Below are 24,620 nucleotides of genomic sequence, written 5' to 3' on the forward strand. Positions count from 1 at the left end.
ATGTCAGATGTGGGTCATGTGGCTCAAACTAGGTTGAATTATGGGTGGCCCGACACGAATGTCACCTATAGGTCTGCATACGGATCGTGCCTAGTTTACGTTCATGTCATGCATGAGTTCAACTTGACCCAAAGACCTAATTGGGCTGGCATAAAATACCCTAACCCTAGCCGATGGTAGGTCATGCCAGATACGTCTCACACTTACATGAATCCAATCTTTTGAACACCAATGGGAGTTTACTTACATGAATCCAAGGAGATTAATGCAATATCATTTATCATTAAAATAATACTCTCTCTCTCATATCTAATTAAGATTAATAAAGTCAAATCTTAATTAGATTATGCACGAGAGATAAAAGATCTCAAGGGAAAGATATGTCAACTTAGTGGGACTTGATTTACATTATTCTCCACTTTTCAGTTGCTGTAGGAGTAGGACTTTTAGCAATTTTGTTGTAAGGGAACAAAGATTTCATTGAGAGGATCATCTTAAAGATGATAATCTGATAATGATTTGATTCGACTTGATTATGTGAAGTACTATTAGTGGTAGGATATTTAGTACCAAAGTGATACGATATGAAGTTTTATCTTGTTTAAACTTGTTTGATAAAATATTGAGTTTGAACTTAAGATGAACCAAACAATTGAAACGGTTATTCAAATTTAGTTTGATTTATCGAACTGTTAATTTAAATTTATTTGATTGTTTGAAATTTTTCTATTGTTAAAATTGTTTGGTTGATTAGTGAATTTATTTGTTAGTTCATTTTGAGAGCTTCTTTGGTTATTTAGAAGTTTGATAAGAGTTTTATTGATAGGCATAGTTCATCATCTTTGTTGGACATTGTTCTGTAGTTCTTTTACCCTTAGACTAATACATGTTTTTTTTAATCCAGTTATCTAGCTTTTCGAATAGACTAATCCTAGAAGTGACTGGTCTCGCCCCACAAAAATTTTTCACCGTCCATCAAGATAAATCGGGAAGCACTCACAAAGGCTCATTCAAGCGACCAGTGTTCTTAGATTTACCGTCTCACTGGAAAAAAATTCTTGCAATGCGCCACAGCTGGATTCGAACTTTAAATATCTGATTAACTACTTATAAGACTTAACTGTTGCACCGTAATCCCGAGGGCGACTAATACATGTTAATCCCTGTAGATTTTAGTTAAAACATCAAATTAATTAATTAATAAAGTCAGTGGAATCTTATGTAGGTCATATTCTTGAAAGATAAAAAACTAAACCATTGTTTACTTTATATATAGAGAGCTAGGAGAGGAAAGCATTCTTATTTGCTTACCTTTGTCTTTTCGAGCAAGAGAAGAGGTAATAAACTTTTACCAAAATAACTTTATCATTGATCATCTTTTCCAATAGTCGGCAATCCTCATCAAGTGTTTCATCAACTATCAGTATTGCTAGATGTCACTCAAATTGTTGTCGAATCATGTCTAAACTCTCGTAACTCCGTTGCCACAAAGATAGAATCCTCTTCACCTAGGTAAGACAAGTATGATCTCGTCGAGACCTAATTCCTTCCCTTAAAGAATCTCTTAGGTAAGCCAAGGTAGTGAGTTCGACATCATCATGATTACTCTATCATCTTTCCTTCGACCCTACTACACCTACAAATAGTTAAATACAAATAGATTCTATTTAATGTTGGCACTAATAAAGTCTCCTTCCTACTTTGTAGTGACAACTACTTGTGGAAAGCAAAGTGCAATGAACCTCATTTGAGAATCATATTATATAAGTTTGTTTAATATTTGGGGATAAGAAAGCATATAGCATGACATGTAGAGCACACTACAAAATGAAATGAAATGAAATGAAATGGCACGAAATGAAATTACTTTCTCTGTGATATCATGATGAAGAGATGTGGTGATCTATATGTAGGAGTACAATTAAAGTAATCACTAGATTTTTAATTAAGTTGTTTATTCATTGCCACAATGATGAGCAATCATGCTGCAAATCTGTCACATGATTACCAGCTCGGTTACACCCTAGGGGCAAGGATGAGCAATCATGTTTGAGCCTAAAGGTGATGTGAATTCGAGACTATTTCTCGTGTTCATTGCTTTAAAAAATAATACAATTATGTAGATTCAATCTCTTATTTGTTTGATAATCCTTTAAACCTAACTAGCTCGCCATTAGACCGAGCAATTATGGGTAAGAAGAGACGACTCCTTAAAATGTGAAGGTGAAGAAACCTCTACTTCTTATATGGGCCTTGGCCCAATAACTTATATGGGCATCGAGTGAGCCCAATAACTTGATTTTGGGCTTAGCCCACACCTTGGTCTTGTGACTTTTTTCCCCTAACACTTCATGGGTTGGGTTAGATCATGAAAACATTGAGTGTAGTCACGGAAATAATTGTCGTGGTGACTTGGATCATATTAGTAAGCGAAAAACATCGCGAATGTATTCAAGGACCTAGATGAAGAAAAGATGTGATCATGTGAGTGATTCATAGGAGTGAAGAGTCGACATATAAATTGGCTTAGTAAGTGGAATAGGAATGTTAGTGATCGAGTGAGCATATAAATTTTATAATTTTTGTTTTAAAAATTAAAGGGATCTAGATGAAACTTTCCCTTTTAATAAAGAAAAACGGAAACTAAAGGGGCCTAAATGAAACTTCCCCTATCAACAGTACGGCCACAACTGTCGGAAAGTAACTTGAGCATCTCATCACTGCAAGACCACAAAGCAAGAATGTCCTTAGAAGCCCACTGAGATTTCGCCACGTAACATCCTTTTCCCATGCCGACAGACCGAAACCTTCTTAGAAACCCACCCAGAAAGCGCCGCGTGTCACCCAACTGCCTTGGCTGCTCCCGAGCCGCTACCTTTACTAAAGCACTTGCCCTTCCACAAAAGGGGATCCTCTTCCTTCAATCCTCTTCCTTCAATCGAAATCGGCGAGCCGTCGAGCGCAATCTGCTGGGCGATTCCACGAGATCTCGGTCTGCAGCTCGAGATCTACCCATCTGTGCGGGTACGAATTCGAATTCCATTTCTTCCGATTCCCTCCTCCCCTTCGCGGCGTCTGCAATCGAAGAGGCCGATAGCTATGGCATCTCTTTCGCAAGAGCGAAAGAATGATGCTTTTGCTCTTCCTGCGTCTGCGATCTGTTCTGCTTCCCCTTCTTCCTCGTGTTCTTCTGCTTCTGGCTCGAAGTACATCGAGCACAATGTATCCAAGTTGGACACGCTTGCAGGCGTCGCCATAAAGTACGGTGTGGAGGTAATTTGGATCTTCTTTCTTCACCAAATAGCGATCTAATGTGTTTGCATAAATTGCATTGGCTTGGAAGTTGTCTACAGCAAAGAAAAATCCCCTCTTTTCATTGATTTTGCCAAAAAGAACTGATATTGATAGATTGATCAAGCATTATGCAGTAGTTCATGCTCAAAGATTTTCTTTTATGTAGATCATCTAACTGTTCTTTTATCTGTATGTGCAAGATTTTGATGTTTTCTATCAGCAAAATTTCCATGGTTAGCTACTGAGATCGATCTCTTTTGTTCATGAGAAGGTTGCAGATATCAAGCGAATTAATGGCCTATCGACGGATCTTCAAATGTTCGCGCACAAATCATTGCTTATTCCTCTTCGCGGAAGGCATCCACCGCCTTCTCCCATCCAATCTAAAGCTTTGGTTGATGACAGGTACTGACTGAATGAACATTAGTAATGAAGCAAATTACTGTTTAGATAGCTAGAAATGATAGTAAGGAAGAATTTACATGTTTCCATGGAGTCGATATATGCATATCGTCCATTATCCGGTAATCGTTCCGCAGTAGAATATCCATTAAGAAAACAGCGAAAATCGCATGCTTTTCGTTGATAACCGTAGTAGCTTTAGTTTCCTATTCAGAAATGAGTCTTGCAAGTATAGAGGTTATAACTGTCGGGTTATGGTGTGGTCGCGTGGTGTGTGCTAAAATACGTTTCAAAAATATGCACGGTGGAAATAAAAATATAATAATTTTTAATTATTATAACACACCGCACACATACAAGGATACAATACGGCTAGAGATGATCATATAATTAAAATTTTACGGAAAGTAAAATACTCTAGGTATACTTGACAGTTCGTGATCGAACCTTGTATATAGCATTTGTTAGCCTCGCAAGGTTAGTCTCCATCAGAATCAACGAAGTTGTTGATCAATGTAGAGTGGAATTGGAATCAACCAAGCGACACTCGGAAGTCTCGTCTCTATTCGTATCCACGTTGAGCTTTTGTTTAGATGACTTTCAAAGCCGAGTTAAGTCTCCGTGTCGGTACTAACTAAAGTGGAGAAACGGAACGATCCGAGAAAAGGATCACGTAACTGGCGGTACGAAACAAGTTGGATGGTCAACTAAATCGCCGGAACAACCCCTCGGATAGCGAGGAAAATTGGCCGGAACCCGAACTTGATTGCTGTTCACGTTGTAAAACGTGAATTGCCCTTGCTTCAATTGCTTGGCCATCAACGTTAACATCTTCACGCTCCAATTGGTCAACAATACAAAGCAACGTGAGTTGCTTCGCAGCTCACGTTCCAATTGGATAGTGACACCGAGCAATTCAAGCAACACCAAGCAACTTGAGTTGCTTGCCAATGCAACTCATCCTCAACAGCAACTTGCTGTTCAAGTTGCTCACAGCAACATGAACAGCTGCAACTCATCCGAGTAACGTGAATTGCTTGAGTTGCTTGTCCACGCAAACGTGGGTTGTGGGCGGGCGTCGGCGGCGAGAAGCGGAGAGGGACGAGGAGCATAGAATTCCTAAAACAATTTTTAGTAATTTTTTCTCTCCAAGATCAAATCATATTTATCCACCTCTACGTGACTTGGGAAGTAAGTTATCTTGCAAAGTAAATCAGAATCATTACGATTAAGATTAAGTTCTGTTCAAAATTAAACTATCTTGATTCATAATTAAATCAAATTCTTTTGATTTATTATGAAATCATAATGAATCATCGCCTACAATAGACATAGTCCATCCGCGCTTCTGTTACATCAAACTGTTTTCATTTTTTTTCCTTCGTTTAGTCCAATCAAACTTAATCTCTCTCAATCTGAGAATTTAATTCTCAAACTTATTTTAAGTCATTTGGATAAACTTGTAGTGCGTGTGACCCAATAAATTCCTGATTAAGTTGGTCATCCATTATGGGTCGATAATGAGTGACACCTAGTGGTACATCATGATCCTTAATTAATTGGAAAATCAAACGGTTGATTCCAGAACTACTTCTGAACCTTTCAACAGCTATAGTTAGTCGTGTCTCGTTCCTTTCACCCGTCTTATACCCAATTGGTTCATGACATAGCCTATGCGTGAATCCCTACTAGGCTGACTACGTCACACCTAGCCCAAGTAATACTTCCTCGTCCTGTGGATTCAAATTACTTGTACATGTGTCCAAGAGTACAATATGTTGGATTGAGTCGCACATGAGAAGGAAGGTGAATTACGCGGTTTTGAAAATCTCGTTCTTTTCGATTTTCAAATTAAAGTACGAACGCAGTGAAATAAAAGAATAGACAAATGAAAAACATTACGAACACAAGCGGTTTACTTGGTTCGGAGTCTTCAACGACTCCTACTCCAAGACCCAGGTCCCGCGGACCTATCGATGGGTAATCAATCCACTCCGGTACCTCCGGAAGAGGAGATCAAGTACAAAGAGATTGGAAAAGTGTAACAGACTACACTTTTCGTTTACAAAAATGACTTTGTTACCGACACGTAGGGATTGACGTGAGAACGCACGAGTGTCGATGTCGATCTGTCTGCCGCGATCGGAAGTCCTTAGAGCAATTGTCAGGCTCAGCAGCTTCACAGTAGAGTCGCAGCAGGAAGTTGGAGCAATCGGAACCTCAAATAGACGTGTAATAACTCGTATAACAGTTATTTTTTTAAGCTTGAACGATACTGCCTTAAATAGGGCATGGAAGGCGCCTTCCATGGCTATGGAAGGCGTCTTCAACATGGTAAATTTGATCCCAACTTTGCTATATCTTATCTGCGACGAGGTCCAAAATTTATCTCTTCAAAGGCGCATTCAAGTCATTGAAGGCGCCTTCCATGAACAGTGCGAAGGTACCTTCCAATGTTTAAAGGCGCCTTCGGGTATTATTCATCCAAAGGCTTTTTGCTCCTTTTGCCCTGCAAGTTGTGTTAGTCCAAATCTAAAACATTTAATCTGTAAAACAAAATTAGCACAGTGATAATAAGTAGTAATTAGCTCACTGTCCTCCCAGGATTAGGAATTAGTCAAGGTCTCAGATTAGGGATCCAAAATGGACCTAACCTGGACCAATGCTTACTGTCCCTCAATCGGAACGCGATCTTACTTAATCACTCTCCTCCAGTAACTTACCTTTACTTACCAATTTACTGTTGGTTGACTAGCCTCTTGACCCACCAAGTCTTCATGCCAGTTGTCCGGTCTGTAGACCTAACTGAACTTCTACCGGTTGTCCGGTCCCGCGGACCCAATTTGTCTTCCTGCTAGATATTCGGTCGGCTTGTTGACCTATTTGGACTTCGCACCAACTATTCAGTCCCGCAGACCTAATTGGATTTCAGCCTGGTGTCCGGTCCTTCGAACTTGTTAATTCCTGCACACTCGGTAAAACAATTAGATCACAAAATACCTAACTTAACTTCCTTGACATTCATCAAAACCTGAGTTAGACTGTTAGTGCAATCTGCACCAACACAATACTCTTAATATGTGATGCTTTGACCAAAAACCTTGAGCAATATTCCTGATAAGTGGCCATAGGATATACATCTCCTTGCAAGGAGCGGTGAATCATTTGTGGGCTATCCAAATACATTCGAGCACTTTGACTTATACCCAATCATTTCAAGTCCACACCTCTATGGAGATGTTTACTTAAAATGTCAAAGTATAAGTCTCAATGACCAAGGTGACTTGAATACCTTAAATCACAGAAAATTTGCATTCGAGCTGCAATGAGATATCTATATATGTAGAGAATCATATGAAGTCTTATAGTAGATTACTCCAATGAACTAATTATCATAACTAACATCCACGTTTAACTCTCGACATCTTAATGTCTCCAGCCAATAAGCAATAACTGCATGGTTAGACCAAAAAGTATAACACGTGTTAGTCTCACAGAATCAATGATGCCTAAACTTATCAATTCAACGACTAAAGACTATTTTAATACATTTATAATTGCACATGTAGAAATGTTCACTAGTTGTGATCCAATCACAAATTTTCTTATGCTATGAATCATATTACGGATATTCAGCAAATGAGTTTAAATTCAATTATACACATAAGAAATGTGCACTCAAATAGTGAATTTCATTTATCCAATAAATGACATAATATCTAAAACGATTACACAACTTTCACATATAACAATGATGCTAAGGTTGTTTTAGTTTCATCTCATATGCCTGCGTGTTCTTTCAAAGCTAAAAGTTTTCGCCTCAATATGAGCAGTGTCGCATGCTTGTCATGAATCATTATCATCTATTTTTTCAAGAGTGGAAGAGAGCTAGCCATGCATCTAGGATAGAATTCTTTCGCATTGAGTAACTTCCATGTTCATAATGAGAGCATTCAAATATCAACATAAATTTCGAAGTAGTCAAGCCGATGCATGAATTGTATCCGCGACTAGATTTTTGAAATTTTAAAACAACGAAGAGAATTTGGTAAAACATAATCGACCACTAGGTACTTTTCTGTTTCTCCAATAGCTCGGCATGTAGAACTCTTTGCTTGAAAAATTGCTTATTTGTTCTTGATAGCATCTGCCTAAAATCTATTGTACTGATAAGGTGGTTGCAATTGGACACCGTGCAGAGATGTACTAGATTCTTTCCAATCGGCCAAGTTGAAATCTGATGGAAGTTTCATAACCTCGTCGGCCATGAGTACGTTACAGAGATATTATGGTCTTACACAACATAAAAGCAGATCTACGCCTGAAGGTACAGAAATGATGACTGTTTACCGAGCCTGCAGCTCACCGAACCTTGAGAATGAATCGCTTTTGAAATCAGCACCAGCTTCTACTACACAACTCAGAAGCCACCGCTCAGATAATGACCTTGAGCAGGCCTTGCTGCTTGATAAATCTGGAGATGCTAGTGATGGTGAGAAATTGACGATGGATAAGTCAGTCAGGCGCCGGCAGAAAACTGACAATGATCCTTTGATCACTCCTGAGGCAGCAATCGAGGACGACGATAAGGGCTTAGTAACTAGGATTCGAAGAGGCTTAGCTCCAAGGTCTTTGTTGGCAAGTTTGATCGATCCTGAGCCAGTGAAGCAAAACACAACTCTAACAGAAGAAACATCTCTAACAAACAGTCTTCTGACTGTAAGGAAGTCTTCTAGCAACTCCAGTTTGCAAGACTCAGAAAACGACAACTCGATTTGGACTTACTCTAAATGGACACTGAAACCTGATTCTGTGACAAGGCCAATTTTCTCTGCTTTGCCTAAACAAATCTCAGTCTGGAGGAGCAAAGCTGCTCTAGATTGACACATAAATCTCCTTAGTGGTGCACTGTCACATTGGAGATGGAACATATTATGTGAATTGTTTTGATGTCTTTATCTATTGTTATATTTTTGATAATATAGGTTGTTGTTGTACACCTCTCTAACTAAGAGGAATAATAAATTTAATCAATCAAAATCATACAGTATTTTTTGGAAAATATTAAATGTTAAGGATGTAGATATGGGATAATAATTCCTTTTTCCTCTAGTACAAATATTTTACTGAATTGAAAACCAAAGGAAAAAGGTTGTATATGTGAGTTGTATCTTCCTGTTTTTTCACAAGTGGCTAATAGAAGACAAGGTGCAAGTGATGTGCAAAGCCATGGTGAAGTGCAAGGTTGATGAGGCGATGAGCAACTTGTGATAACAAGGTTGAATGACCGACACCGATGAGGTTGAGAAGGTCGAGCAGGACTGACAAAGAGTGCAGTGCATACAAATCGATAAGGGCATTGGATTAAGTCGGGAGATTAAACTTGGCATGAAAATTTGAACATGCCTGTTGCCCAGCATCTTTAATTGTATCATGAGCATCCACAAACAGCTCCAATTTTATTGCAAGATTCCAGAGGTATGGTTCGCAATCACAAACATCTAAAAGGATGGTCTAACGACAATTTTAAGTTATCCTTGAAACAAAATTCGGACACGAAAAATCTTTAAACTCGAATAAGCTATCCATCTAAGAATACTAATGATAAATACTCACGCCCTGAATAACCCCGCAGTTGATCAAATCTCTGGTTTGCTATACTAAGTTTACCCTTCCGTCAGCATAGTGGCAGCATATCTTGAAATTTTGTCTGATTCAATGTTTCTTTCTCCTTTTTTTTCCCCAACAAGTAGATGGTTGGTATTCAGAAAGACGGTACCTCACCATCGGTTCTTGGGAGGCTTGACTTTGTAGATACGAATAATCCAGTTTGATGTTGTGAATGCCTCTTCTAGGTATTCGAGTTTGATGTCCTTGTTTCCAATTTCGACTCCTCGGGCACGGTCGTACCTTACATTAAGAAATTATTCATGGTTAGACGAGTGCAAGGTTAGCATCGTCTAGAGTGAAAAGAAATATATTTGGACAAAACCATATTTTTAAAGAAAATTTCAAACAACAGTTGATTGGGACTGGATTAAGTACAATTGAAGATTTCCATGCAGATTAAAATTTAACAGTCATGTTATTTGCAAATAAGTGCCAGATTGTGAGGCGAGGAGATAGCAACTAGCTTGCCAATGAGAATTTGGAAGGGCAAGACAATTCTAAGCAAACTGATGAAACCGAAAGCAGGGAAGCAGAAGGAGATGGTGAGAAGTTGACCTCCACGTTTGGGAAGGAAGAAGAAAGCCACATGTGCAGCAACATCAGTGAGCAAAGAGCTGTTTTGTGAACGTGCAGCAGCAACGGCATAGAAGGGTGGGAAATTTAGATGGCATCTTTTAATGCAAAGGCAGAGGAAAATCTGTGGTGCTAATGAGTGACTACGTTCTCTAAGGCTGAATATGACCAGTACTTGACACTGGTGCAAATTCAAATGTCTGACAGCTATATAAAAAATTTTCACATGATCAACACACTTGAACTACGCTAAGAGTGTTGATATCATACATGAGTACGGAGAGAATAGATTAAGAGTCATAAATCAAAGGTGAGACACGGTTGGTGTTAAGAAAATACAGAAGGGGAAAGGCATACACGCTGTTTCGTCATTTGGATCAAAAACAAGAAAATATTGTCGAGGATGTGCACCAATGAAAACAACTTACCCAGTGGGCTTCCCATATTCAGTAGTCATCTCCCCAAATCGGTAATACGCGAGCTTGTACCTGGTCATTAAGAAAGATAAATTTTAGTAACAAAACATAAAACCAACAGCATGATTTATTTTATCTCAACATTAAGTCAGAATATAAATAGAGCTGAGTCGATCTTCCGAGAAAACAAATCTTAGAATTCATTCAAAAATGATAAATTATAGGAAAAAGTTGCTCAGTTTTGTGTACACAGCCAGGTAGGTGGCATGAGTCATGAGTCCATGACATTTGCAAAAACTTGAAATGGAAGAAGTGAATATCCACATTCCAATATACAGCTCCCTGATGAAATAGTCATACGACAAGTTTTGACACCAAACCAAGACTCGTTTTTCTTCTACAGCATGCTTTCTAACAGGACCTAATTGTTGATTTTGTATGCATAGCCACACAGCTCCAAAAAGAAAAGGAGTGGATATCCACATCAAATTAAAACTAATGATTCCGATCCCAACTTGATGGGGGTGATAGCCATGCCAAAGGTTTCTAGACAAAATCTATAGACACGAGTGGGAATCTTTTCCTTCTAACAGATATACCATCTTGTTGACTTTGTATGTAACATTGACTACCATTTTTGCAAGTTTGCAAATTTATAGTTAGTCACTTTAATCATGCATGTAATGCTTATATCAAATAATGTGTTGTATTTTTCTATAACAGCAAGTGTGCCCAGGGTGGAAGGAAGAAATACCCTATAATGAAACATAAATTCACATTTGCTTAATGTTATCCACGCCACAAGAAGAGGAGCATTTATTTGTTGTATGATAAAAATGGTAAACTTGTATCTGAAAACTACACAATGTAATGCTACAAATTCATATTCGATCTATGTAACCCATTGTGCAGGAAGATGATACTTTTGTAGTATGAAAAATCGAAGGTAATAAAAGTAACAGACTTGTATCTGAGTCTCTATGAAGCAAAATCACTGTCAGAATGACAGAAATCTTGTCACTCTGAAAAAGATGATATGTCCTACAATGGGAGTTCCAATGCATTATGGTTGTCCTAAAATTGGATCAAACTAAGACTTGCCCTCAAAGTTTCTTCAGTTTAGATTAAGGTCAGGCATAAACAGTATCTGCAGAACTAAGGCATTAATTGGCCTACAATGACACTAAATATGTGGTGATGCTGTATTTTGACCAAGCAACGGTTTCAATTGCTAAAAAATCTTGATTGCAGTATGCATTCAAATTCTCTGAAAACCAGAATAGCTTCCAGACTAACATTAACGTTATATTAATGGTTGAAGACCTGCAAAGAGTGCTTAGAAAGAAAAATATTTTTATGATAGTGAAATAATCCAATCATCTTGAGGAACAACTTACATGAGACAGTTCAACATTTTTGGTGCTGCTCCCTTGTCGACACGATATTCACCATTCACTAGATAATCTGGTTCTTTTATTACAGGAAAAACCCCACCACCAATACGAACCATCCAAAGAAATCTGTAGAATTGAACCAAACATAAAAATAATTTGTATGTTAGCACAAAACACCAACACCAAGGTTACTCGTATACATTGGTCCATGTATGACAAAAGAGGGAGGAAAAAATTAAAGATGAACCCAAATAATTTATGCTAATGGCAAAGCTGATTGTATGTCTAAGCAAGCTTACTTGTTAATATCATCAGAGGAATACCCAGTAAGACCCCCAAATACAACAAGCACATAATCTACATCCAATGACTGCATTATTTCATACGCTTCAGGCTCATATGATGACATTGCCCGTCCAACAGTGGCAATATGTGTATTATTCCAGGTGTTATTATCCACAATAACAGTCCTATTTCCCATTGCAGTTATCTGGTAACCGTAGTCCCACCAAGACATTACTTTAGCATCAGCAGGAGTATTTTGCCTAAGCCAATAATAGGCCTCCCTATAATCATCAAATATAACCCTACCACCATGGGCACCCCTAGCAGCCAAGACAATAGAAGGAGAAGAGTATGCTTCAGATGTAACCCAAGTGCAATGAATAGCATATCTGCTAAGCAAATAAAAAGCACCAACAAGCAGAGCAATAGCGCAATTGTGCTGGAATGGAAGGGACTGATCTGCTGATGCCTGCCAGCACACACACAAAAAAAGAAAATATTTACAATAATTAATTTCAGTTGTTAACTGCAACTGAAAAAACAAAATTATGGAATGGACTAGAAAGAAGTAACTAGGACTACTCAGAACCACAGAACAAGAATTTATATGCAGTTCAAACAATTAAGTAAATTTTACAAATATCAAGAAGTTAAGTTATGTACTTGTGCACAAGTATTTTATTATCACGAACTCCTGGTCTTGTTTAAATACCACTAACTAGCAAGTGAAAAGAAGAGAAAGGAAGAGAGATGAGAACGAAGTAGGGCTAGGGGAATGGAGAGAAACATTTCCTTTGGATACCAGTAAGGGGAATTTAGAAATTTTTAGAATATGAATCTGATTTATATGAATTAATAAAATCAATTTAAAATTTTAATTTTAAATATATTTTTTAAAAAAATTATTGGGATAATTTAATTATAATTTATAAAAGTCTATTTGAAGTATCCCATTTAAATTAGGAATTGATTGAATTAATTAAATCCACTCTCACGATTGTCACGGTGCTATAGTGACTGCGAGCATAGTGACGCCACTGAGATGCCGCAAGTGTCGAGCTAGTAGATAAGTTAGATAAAGAGAAAAGTTAAGTGTGCATAATTTAGTAATTCCTATTTGTTCTCCTAATTGATTGCAATTAAAGTCGGCCCAATCTTTTCCTAAAAAAAATTGGGTCGATTACCGAATAAAAAAAAAAGAACGAGTATTCTATACGCCTTTGGCGCCGCCAGAAGCATCGCGAAATGCCTTTGGCACCGCCAATGCCTCTAGGACGCCGAAAGCGTGACGAGAAGCGTAAAAAAAAAAAAATCTGCGCTTCACGCAAAAGCGAACGCTTGTGCTTTTGCGCAAAGTGCAGCGAAGCATGTGCTTCAACGACCTCGTGCGCTTTCGAGGTCTCTGAAGCCAAGGCTTGTGCCTCTGCACTTTCGAGACTTCTGAAGTGCAAGGCTTGTGCCTCTGCGCTTTCGAGGCTTCTGAAGCGCAAGGCTTGTGCCTCGCTGCGCTTCGAGCTTAAGTGAGCAAAGCGCTCGCTTTTAACAACTATGGTTGTTAAACATTCTCAGATAATTAGAATCAGTTCTAGTTGCATGTAAAGAGATAGTGTTAGAAGAAACTAATAATTGGCAAGAATATTTTCTTGGCCAAGTAACTCCTTTTATCCCGCTTATGGATTTCATCATAGATCTACAAGATACTCTTTTTTTACTCAAATAATATATTTTTTGTGTTCCTGAGATTTATCCTGCTTGGCCTCATGCAATTCTTAAAATTTATATAATGGTTAAAGTAAAGGTAGGTCAAAATTCTTGATTGCATGGGTAATAATCATATTATTTCTGATCCATGGCTATGAGTCACCTGGGTAGCACCGGCATTTATTCATATCCAATGTCTAGATTCATTCTCTTATTAGATATTCACAACCAAGTCCGAGTAACATGGAATCTTAATACTTGATGTCTGCATCATGTAGGAATGGAAATATAAACTATCTAAGCAGAGAAAGAAAGAAAATTGTTTAGATAACCACAGCAGACACAATTAGTTGTAAATAATTAGAGTGGTGATATATGTGTAATTCGCTTATTTCATGGAGACTGGGACTAGAAAGACATAAATGCCTTTTGAAGTTTAAACAACAATTTCATCAACTAACAACTCTCTAACCAAGGTGCAATTTAATCATTCCTTAAAGGTAAACAAAATGGAAGATGCATTGCAGGATATACACATATGGAAAACGTTACCTTAGCTGATGCCTTCAAGCTAGATGACCCTTTTCCAGAAACTGCCAGAGGTGCCTTGCCTTTTGTGCGTATCAAAGATGTTAGATTTTTTACCGTTGCCGAGATCGCTATAGCACTAATAAGGCAGACAGCCGGTGCAGCTACAAGGATCAAACGCACCATCACTCCAGCAAAATACATGCTTGTCAGGCCATACATGACAATGAATATAGTTGCATCTGACAGGCGCTTGAAGCAGAAATAAAGGCCTGCTGGAAAAAGGAAAAGAAGAATGTGGAAGTCAAACATGAAGGATGACCATGCTGTTGGTTGATGCTCTGAAACAGAGGCGATAATTGGTATATGGTCTTTTGCATATGTCGGATCAAGCAAGGAATAAAAGCGGCCAGTCCATGGAGAGATATAGCCACTCGCAGTGCCAATTCCAAGAGCAAGGGCACCAACACTTATAGCAAAGGTCAAAGTAATTCGCAAGAACGATTGGAATAACTGCTTATCATTTAGCATGTACTTCACCCAGTCTAAAAAGTAAAATACCTACAAAAAAAGAACTGAATATCAGGTCCATTGAAGTATATCAGCTAAGCATTTATTCTCAGGCATAAATAGAATAGTATTATATACAAAAAAGAACATATACATTACATCAGACTAAGCATTGCTTGGTTACGATCACAAAGCATAGTAGCTCTGTATACAGAAATATATCAGATAAAAAAAGATACTTAAAGGGCCAGCTAAATTATCAAATCTACGGTGTTGGTTGTCGAGAATAAATATCTAAGAGCATAAAGAAACAAAGAGCCATTTCTAGAACATTGAAAATTTAAAAGAAAGACACAAACCACATTAAAAAACACAATTGTATCAACAGGATCTTAAACGTTAACTAAAAAAGCCATAAAAAGAAAAAGGTTTAATGATGAAATGATGCTAAATAAATAGATTCGGTATCCCACGAACGGGCATATTACCTCTCTTTTACATCAATCATATCGAATAGGATTTAATTCATATGTTGGGATATGCTTAACACATATTGTCACATTTTTTAGGCTTACTCATCCAACAACTATCAATAACAATCATCAACTCAACCAGGAAGAAAAGGAACTGATATAAAAGCTTCCATTCTGGAACTAATACAGTCACGGGAACGAGAAATCAATGTTTGTTGCCCAAATTACCATGAAGCATGGTTAAGCTAATGTATCTTTCCTGAAAGTTCTACAAATGGAACATGATGTGAAACCAAACATGTTTATATCCTATACAGCGCAATTCGTTTAACATGAACTATTAGACTTTACAACCAACTTTGAGATTTTTCTCATTGTTATCCTTGATAATTAAAAGAATACTTCAGTTGCTTTCAGAAAACGAACCATGCATAAAATATGAGAATACAATCTTAAGGAGCTTTCTAATATGTATCAGAAGTGTAAGAACATAATGCCAACCATGAAAATTAATAATGGACACAGCAAAAGAAAACAAATTCATGCTGTATATTTTTATGGATTTACAATGTTTGTATTGAATAGAGAAAGGAAGCTGGATCTTTTAAAGTAGTCATTAGCAACTATCATCAGCCTAGATGCTAGACCGGGTTATCAGTCTCTAAGCTGAAATCACAAAGGTTTCTTTGCAATAAATGATGATCGATTACAATGTTTTTATAAAACCACAATAAAATAATGAGATACATAACTGCTCCATTGATCAGCTCCTTTTTTTTTATTATTATTTTACATTATAACCAGTTTTTTGAGGTGAAATTACTGAGTAGCATTTCAACCCTACCAACAATCTCCTTCATAAGGGAATAGGGTTTTAGAAAGCTACCATATAACTATATGGATCATTGAAGCAGATCATAGTGCTTTGAGATTTCATCACTTTTTCTAAACACTGCTCATATTAGGAGGGGGGACAAGAACTTTGGACGTTCATATGCAAAGAGAACTAGGAACTTCAACCACATTCATTCTATAGACAATCCACCATTAAATTAGTTTGCATTTAAGGAGTCAAAACAATGGGGGAAAAGGGTCTGACATACCTGCAACAAGAAGAAGACTCCCATGGCCGCCATGTGCTCTCCAGACTGGACATGCTGAAATCCCACAAACCTGATCTGCATGGCGAGGAGCATTCCAAGGATATACATACAATTATAAGCCACATAGAGCCTCATCGAATACCTACCCGTCACCAGCAAGACTAGAACATACAGAGGGATCAAGTTGATAATAAACACGTATCCTCCCCACGCCGACACCATATAGAAGTACCCAAATGCAGATGCAAGAGCCCAAGCGAGGGATCCGGTGTTAACCGCCTTGACAAACAAGTAGAAAGTGAACAGCAGCGCAAAGATAGCGACGCCCTCATTGTCATAGGACCCAGCGACGGACCTAGAGATGTATCCGGGGCAGATGGCAATGAGCGCGGCGGCCACCAGTCCGGCTCCGGAGTCCCAGATCTCCTTCCCAAAGAAGTAGGCTACGATGGTCGTGTTGGAGGCGAAGAATGGCGCCGTGAGGACGCAGACTTCGCGGATGTGGACGGCAAAGGTGAGGAAGCGGAGGAGGCGGTAGATGAGGGCGGCAGTGACCATGAGGCCCGGGTAGAGCGTGCCGCCGATGATCCGGCCGAGCGGGTACCAACTCTCGGAGTCGAACCAGTTCCAGAACTCGTAGAAGCCATTTCGGGTGAGGAATAGGGTGGTGCGGTAATTGAAGTAGGGATCGAACTCATGGATCATGGACTCGTAGCGGAGGACGCTGAAGAGGCGAACGGCGAAGGCGAGCACGTAGATGAGAGCGAGGGAGGCCACGCGGATCAGGAGCTCCTGCTGCTTGGTCTTGAGGCGGAAGAAAGCCTTGAGCGGAGGCGGAGAGGGGGCCGAAGAAGAGGATTTGGCGCCGTTCTCGGCGGCCTTGGCGCCCATGGCGATGCAGGAAATGGAGGAGGAAGCGAGGAGAGGAGATCTGGATCGAGGTCGTGGCGATCTAAGATTTCATCTACGATGGAGAGGAGAACCCTAGGGTTTTGATCCGAGGAGGAAATGGACGGTGACGTCGCCTACTTGAGGAAAAGAGGCAGGGAAGAAGACCCGAAGCGGGATTTTATGTGGCTTGGGGCCTGGCTTGAAACGCCGAGATACGTGCCGAATTGGTGATTTTGGTTCGGAAAATGCTCCGGCTTGACTGAATCCAATCGAGCCGGGCATTGGGCCCAAACTGGACCGTGTCCGGTACATCTGGTTTGTAGGCTCGGCCCACGTGATTCGGACGCTATAATACTGAGTAAAATCGCTCTAATTTAATTAAATTTATTAAATATTAATATATTAAAACAATCTTTTATAATTTAGTTAAAACTAGTACAATTTCATGTCGAACGACATAACATCGAACCTGAACGGTTCAGTTTCATAAAATTGCTTATCCGTGACCCGGGTAAATTAGGAAATGTTTGAGATGGACGGTCTAGAAAGAAAAGTCTGTGATTTTGTGCCTTATCTGAAAGAAAAGTCCTTGTAAATGTGCAAAACTAGTACAATTTTGATCATAATTGTTATGAAATAGAACAATTTAACTTAAATTATTGGGAAAAATCAAAGAATGCTCTATTTTACCAGATTCGTCAAAAGCGGCTGCTTTTATTTTGAATTAAAAGGACGCTTCCAGAAAAATAACACCACTAGTAGATTGTTCTTACATTATTGTATGAGTAAGATAGAGTGTATATTGTAATAGCTATAAAATTATAGTTAATACGATTTTTATATAGTAATTACATTTCGTATTTGATATAATGTAAATATCATTAAATAAGATAAATCTTTGTTGTAGTATCTATAAAATTATAGCAGTTGTCCTCGGGATCATAGTGTCGTAGTATGATATTCAAGTTGTCCTACATATATCCGCAGTTCGAACCTCAACTATAGTGTATTTGTAAGAATTTTCCCTCAAATGAAGGGTGTAATCAAAGGATATTAGACTTCTGAGCTGGCCGCCGCATGCATTTTCTGATTTATCCTGGTGGCTGGTGGAAAACTTTCGTGAGACCGAATCAGTCACCCTAGAGATAGTCAATGAAACTAACTGAGATTATTATTTTTTATAAAATTATAGCAGTTATAAAATCATAACTACTACAATATAAATATTGTTGAATAAGTGAAATGAGTTTGATATTGAATTTATGTTTTTAGTTGCCATTAGGTATTTAGTTTATATTGATTAATTCTAATTGGGAATATCATTTTTTTATAAAATTGTAGCAATAATAAAATCATAACCACTACAATATAAATATCGTTGAATAAGTGAAATGAGTTTGATATTGAATTTATGTTTTTAGTTGGCATTAAGTATTTAATTTATACTGATTAATTCTATGAGTGACTAATCTAGCCCCACAATAAATTTTCATTCATCATCAGAATAAATCGAGAAGTATTTGTATCGGATAACCTATCTAATGTGGATGTATTCTTGCAACTTAGGAGGAATTAAGGAGAAAGAGGGGGGCATTTTAGTCTTTTTACATATTAAGGGTTTTGGTTTTTAGGAGGGTGTTTCTTTTCTTCTAGAGAAGGTTCTGTCGCCGCCAAGTGCAGTGCGCCACCCTGGTTGGCTGTCGACCTCCTTTGATGCCGCTAGCCTCTAACGTCAGTCGTCACTCCCTTTTATTCTCCGCCTCACGCATACCGCCAATGCCGCTTCCGCCGGATCTCCCTCTCCCTCTATTCTCGCTGGCAGTCAGCTCCAGCTTCGTCTCTAGCGCTGAGGTTGCCAACCTTGCCTCCCTAGCGTCGATAGCCTCCAACGCCATAGCCCACATGCTAGCTCATACCCCTTTCAGTCGCCCCTTCCACCGGTCGACTCGCGGCCTCTGCCGACCTCACAGTGCCACCGTCGCTGCCGGCACTCCTGCCATCGGATCCGACTTGCCCGCACCCCTTCGTCTTGCAACTCCTCACCGACAGCTCGCCACAACCTCCACGTAGCCCCAACCCAGCAGCCGAGTTCTCATAGGAATGCCGACAACTTCTTGCCACCGCCACACCCCGTTGCCTCTCATGCACGCCGCCGACACCGAGGGCCCATCCTTGCGCTCCGGGTTCACTGCCCCTTGTGCTACAGTCAGCTCATGCGGCCCTGCAGGACGCTACAACCCACTGCCTCTTCGATTGTCTCATCACCGACTATCTCCGGCGTAGAGCCGACCATCTCTGGTTATGCTCCGATATGACATGTCTCCGACTTTCGAGCTGATATGGTGTTTTGGCCTTCGTGTCATTATTATATTCCGGCCTATGGGCCGCTATCATATCCTAGCCTATGTGCCAATGTCATATCTCGACCTATGTATCGCTGTCAGATCCCGATCTACGTGATTCTACCGAATCCATGCGCGCATGACTTTGGGTTGCCACCTCCAAATCCAGCTCCTTAGATGGCTCACATTCATCCACCTTTCAAGGCCACAACAACTCGATCAACGTCATGACTAGTTCATCAATCCACTAGAGGACGCCCCCCTGGGCCAGGGTACACCATCGTACTCACTCTTCATTTGTTTTATTGTCTATCTAGCCTGCTTCTTATATATTCGTGAGATTTACCTTGAGTATCAGGGTGCCAGAGACCGGAGAAACCCGATCGCTGTCTGTAGATATGTTGACCAGAGACCTTCTGACGACTTGGTCAACATAAAAGAGAGCTTATCATATCCTCCTTCCCTCCAGGACATGACGACTTGGTCAGTATTCCAGCCACATCATTCCGATCATTCCCTCTTCTCAGCTTCTTGACAAGATCATATTGGCGTTGTCTGTGGGAATCCCTACCTGATCTGGAATGTGAAGATGGATGACGTCGAAAAATTCTTTGTTATCGTCATGGTCTCGGAGGATTTCAACGAACATATTATATTATTCCCTCCCCTCACTCCACAAGTATTCGGGAGTCGAGGGATTGACTCGAATCCTTAGCCGGTAAGTAGGTCAATTTTTTCATTATATTTTCTCTTTCGGTCGTAGGATCTGTTGAGACTTCTCGATTGGAGAGTAAGGGCACAACTCTCAGATCAGAGATTAGGAGCACAACTCCTTGATTAGACACTAGAGGCACAACTCTTCGATTAGACACTAAGGGCACAACTTTCTGATTAGACACTAGGGGTACAACTCCCCGATCAGATACTAGGGGCACAACTCTGATTAGATATTAGGGGCACAGCTCCCCGATAGGACACTAGGGACACAACTCCTTGATTAGATACTAGGGGCACAGCTCCCCAATTAGATACTAGGGGCAGAACTCCCCGATCAGACACTAGGGTCATAGCTCCCCTATCATACACTAGAGAAACAACCCCCCGATCAGGGGTTTATGGGCTTGCTCCCGGATCACAGACTAATGGTCTCGCTCTTTGATCAGGGACTAGGGGCTCAACTCCCCTGTACAATATATTACTATAGACTCTACACCCTCTACCGTAGGGTTCTGCACCCTTATACGGCTACAACTTTTGCACCCTCCACTCATGGGGCCCTGCACCTTCCTATTGTTACGGGCTCCACTTCGTCCTATTGCTATGGGATGTGTTCCTTCATATTGCTATAAGCTTCCCTCCCTCAGTCGGTCAGTAGGGCTTAAACTATTCTCTCCCTAACTCCACAGGCATTTGGGAGTCAGTGGGACTAAGTCGAATCAACAGTCGAGCGGCAACTATAAACCCTTGTCTACGCCAATCAACAATCGAGCAGCGACTATAACCCCTTGTTTACACCAATCAATAGTTGAGTGGTGACTACAAACCCTTGAGTCAAAAAAATATCAACAGTCGACCAATTTATTGAAGCATCTATCTCCATCGTTCGGGGTTGAGCCATCTCCACTGGTCTCTGACCAGCTTATTGAGGTATTTATCTCCCTTGTTTGGGTCGAGCTGTCTCCACTGGTCTCGGACTAGCTCATTGAGGTAGTTATCTTCCCCGTTCAGGGTTGAGTCGTCTCCACTAGTTTCGGACCAGCTTATTGAGGTATGTATCTCCCCCATTCGGGGCCGAGCAGTCTCCACTGGTTTCAGACTAGCTTATTGAGGTATCTATCTCGCTCGTTCAAAGTCGAGTTTTCTCCACTAGTCTCAGACCAGCTTATTAAGGTATCTATCTCCCTCGTTCAGGATAGAGTCATCTCCACTAGTGGTAGACCAGCTTATTGAGGTATGTATCTCCCCCGTTCGGGATCGAACAATCTCCACTAGTTTCATACCAGCTTATTGAGGTATCTATCTCCCCTATTCGGGGTTAAGCCATCTCCACTGGTCTCATACCAGCTTATCGAGGTATCTATCTCTCTCGTTCGGGGTCGAGTTGTCTCCACTAGGACCAACTTATTGAGGTATGTATCTTTCCCATTCGAGGTCGAGCAGTCTCTACTGGTTTCGGACTAGCTTATTAAGGTATCTATCTCTCCCGTTCGGGGTCGAGAAGTCTCCACTGGTCTCGGACCAACTTATTGAGGTATCTATCTCCCCCGTTCGGGGTCGAGCAGTCTCCGCTAGTCTCGGACCAACTTATTGAGGTATCTATCTCCCCCTCTCGGGATCGAGCTATCTCTACGAGTCTCGGACAAGAGTATCTCCACGGTTCTATAACCAAAGTATATCACGAGATCTACGCCCGCTCAGCTCACGACTTTCATTTCCGTGCGCCTTTGATTTCATGACTCCCATTCAGTTATCGAGCTCTACGTCCGTTCAGATCACGACTTTCGCTTTTGTGCGTCTTTGATCTCACGACCTCTGTGCTTGTTCGATTCGTGGGATCTACATGCGCTCAACAACGAGCCAGTCATTTGCTCCGCATACTCTCTGCATTTATTAGGTCGCCTACTTGGCAGTTGCTTGATCGCCCATTTGCCATTCATATGCTCGATATCACTCGACATTTACTCGATCGCCTATTTGGCATTCACTCTACACTTGTTTTTCTCGCCGCTCTACCAGGCGCTCGCCATTTGGTTAGTCTTGCCTCACTCGTTGCTTCGACAGTACCCGTCTCCTTCGACGCTCGTTCAGCATTATTTTTCATCGCTCACTCGACATCGCTATTACCATTTGATTGGCATCGCTACTATCACCTGCTTGACACCGCTCCTGCTACTCGATCAACATTGTCACAGCTACGAGCTCGACGTTATACAATGAACCTAGAATCTGACTTTTTACTATGGAGCAATTAATCCTTTGCGATAGACTATCTAGTCAGTCGGACTCGCGTCTCCTTTGACTATACTTGAAGGGGAGACTTGTGATGCAGATGTATTATTGGGACTTAGGAGGACTTAAGAAGAAAGAGGGGGCATTTTGGTCTTTTTATAAATTGAGGGTTTTGCTTTTTAGGAGGGCATTTCTTTTCTTTTGGAGAAGGTTCCGCCGCTACCAAGCACAGTGCACCACCCTCGTCAACTACCGGCCGCCTTCGACGCCGCTAGCCTCCGACATCGGTTGTCGCTCCCTTTTATTCTCCGCCTCATGCATGTCGCCGACGCCGCTTCCGCCGGATCTCCCTCTCCCTCTACTCTCGTCGGTAGTTAGCCCCAGCGCCGTTTCTAGCGCTGAGGTAGCCACTGCCACCTCCCTAGCGTCGGTAGCCTCTAGCGCCATAACCCATGTGCTGGCTCATCCCCCTTTTGTCTGCCCCCTACACCGGTCGACCCACGACTTCTGCCAACCTCACAACACCACCACCGTTGCTGACACTCCGACTTGCCCGCACCCCTTTGTCTTGCGACTCCTCGCCGATGACTCATCATAGCCTCCACGTGGCCCCAACACAATAGCCGCGTTCTCACTGGAACACTGACAGCTTCTCGCCGCCACCACGCCCGTCACCTCTCATGCACGCCGCCGACACCGAAGGCCCATCCTTTACACTCTAGGTTCACTGCCTCGCTCTACAGTCAGCCCGTATAACCCTCCAGGACGCTACAACCCACTGCCTCTTCGATTGTTTCATCGCTGACCATCTCCGACATAGATCCGACCATCTCTGGTTATGCTCCGATCTAACCTGTCTCCGGCCTTAGAGCCGATATGGTGTTTTGACCTTCATGTCGTTATTATATTCCAGCCTATGGGCCGCTATCATATCCTAGCCTATGTGCCAGAGTCATATCTCAATCGACGTGCCGCTATCAGATCCTGATCTACGTGTTGTCTGTCGGATCCATGCGCGTTCGACTACGAGTTGCTACCTCCAGATCCAACTCCTTGGACGACTCACATTCATCTACCTTTCAGGGCCACGACAACTCGATTAACGTCATGACTAGCTCACCGATCCATTAGAGGGCGCCCCTCGGCCAGGGTACGCCATCGTACTCACTTTTCATTCATTTTATTGTCTATTTAGTCTGCTTCTTATATATTCGTGGGATCTACCTTGAGTATCAGGATACTAGGATTCGGGAAAACTCGGTTGCTGTCTGCACATAACATTGACCAGAGACCTTCTGACAACTTGGTCAACATAAAAAATACCTCATCGTATCTTCCTCCTTCATCCTCCTTCAAGACATGACAATTTAGTCAACATTTCAATCACGTCATTCTAACCGTTCCCTCTTCTCAACTTCTCGATAGGATCACTATCAATCAAATATTTTTAGATCAAATGTATCATAAAATTAAATTCATCAATTAATTTGTAAAACCTAGGATTGGATATGTTATATAGATAACAATGCGAACACTGTATTTTGAGGATAATTTTATTATTTTAAAGGGATTAGTAGGAGGTATTATTTTAAAGGGATTAGTAGGAGGAGACGTCTTCTAACTAAAAATAAAAAAAGGGATTAGTAGGAGGAGACGTCTTCTAACTAAAAATAAAAAATTATCGTGATTTAAAATAATTTTTTATCCTAAATTATTTATGACAAATATTATTATATAGCTAAAATAACACTAAAATTGAGTATTTTTTTTTAATTATAAATATGTTATATTAACAACCTCCTAATATCAGTATAGATACTCGATTCATTTTTTATAAATTAAAAGAGGATCATTTGTATATAACGACGGGAGTAACAGTCCTCACCTATAAAACTTATAAAAGTATCTCTTTCTTTAGTCCATAAAAATGTAGACCGGATTCGTGCTCTTAATATCAGCTCCATAAATATAAAGAGAGATAAAATTGAGTATTTTAGAGCTCACCCCCCCCCCCCCCCCCCCCGTGTCAACGCACACCCCCTCCACCTCTCCTCTCTCTCCCTGCCAAAACACGCATGTAGCCTCCTCT

The 24,620-nt window shown here is 40.5% G+C and overlaps 2 protein-coding genes across 2 annotated transcripts; one reads left to right on the forward strand and one right to left on the reverse strand.

Annotated features, from left to right (window-relative positions):
* The first annotated feature begins 2,911 nt into the window (after positions 1–2,911).
* Positions 2,912–8,852, forward strand: LOC122043102. The gene is made up of 3 exons (XM_042603572.1): positions 2,912–3,273; positions 3,566–3,699; positions 7,896–8,852. Exons 1-3 carry the CDS (start codon positions 3,100–3,102, stop codon positions 8,578–8,580), a joined length of 993 nt encoding a protein of 330 aa, XP_042459506.1. The 5' UTR covers positions 2,912–3,099; the 3' UTR covers positions 8,581–8,852.
* A 591-nt stretch (positions 8,853–9,443) lies between these two features.
* On the reverse strand, positions 9,444–17,397 carry LOC122043101 (dolichyl-diphosphooligosaccharide--protein glycosyltransferase subunit STT3B). Its single transcript, XM_042603571.1, has 6 exons — positions 16,350–17,397; positions 14,288–14,824; positions 12,049–12,503; positions 11,753–11,875; positions 10,368–10,427; positions 9,444–9,606 (listed from the first exon to the last, which is right to left on the reverse strand). The coding sequence occupies exons 1-6, from the start codon at positions 17,238–17,240 to the stop codon at positions 9,477–9,479; spliced, it is 2,196 nt and encodes a 731-aa protein (XP_042459505.1). The 5' UTR covers positions 17,241–17,397; the 3' UTR covers positions 9,444–9,476.
* Between the last annotated feature and the right edge of the window lie 7,223 nt (positions 17,398–24,620).

Source organism: Zingiber officinale, chromosome 2A (genome assembly GCF_018446385.1).
Source record: "Zingiber officinale cultivar Zhangliang chromosome 2A, Zo_v1.1, whole genome shotgun sequence".
Lineage (NCBI taxonomy): Eukaryota > Viridiplantae > Streptophyta > Magnoliopsida > Zingiberales > Zingiberaceae > Zingiber > Zingiber officinale.

Bases quoted from the DNA above. Each gene is read 5' to 3' on its own strand.
- LOC122043102 (XM_042603572.1), top strand. From the start codon at position 3,100: ATGGCATCTCTTTCGCAAGAGCGAAAGAATGATGCTTTTGCTCTTCCT. The intron at 3,274-3,565 runs GTAATTTGGATC...GTTCATGAGAAG, and splicing joins CCATAAAGTACGGTGTGGAG to GTTGCAGATATCAAGCGAAT. The intron at 3,700-7,895 runs GTACTGACTGAA...GACACCGTGCAG, and splicing joins AAAGCTTTGGTTGATGACAG to AGATGTACTAGATTCTTTCC.
- LOC122043101 (XM_042603571.1), bottom strand. From the start codon at position 17,240: ATGGGCGCCAAGGCCGCCGAGAACGGCGCCAAATCCTCTTCTTCGGCC. The intron at 12,504-14,287 runs GTAACGTTTTCC...GTGTGCTGGCAG, and splicing joins GCTTGAAGGCATCAGCTAAG to GCATCAGCAGATCAGTCCCT. The intron at 10,428-11,752 runs GTAAGTTGTTCC...CTTAATGACCAG, and splicing joins AAAATGTTGAACTGTCTCAT to GTACAAGCTCGCGTATTACC.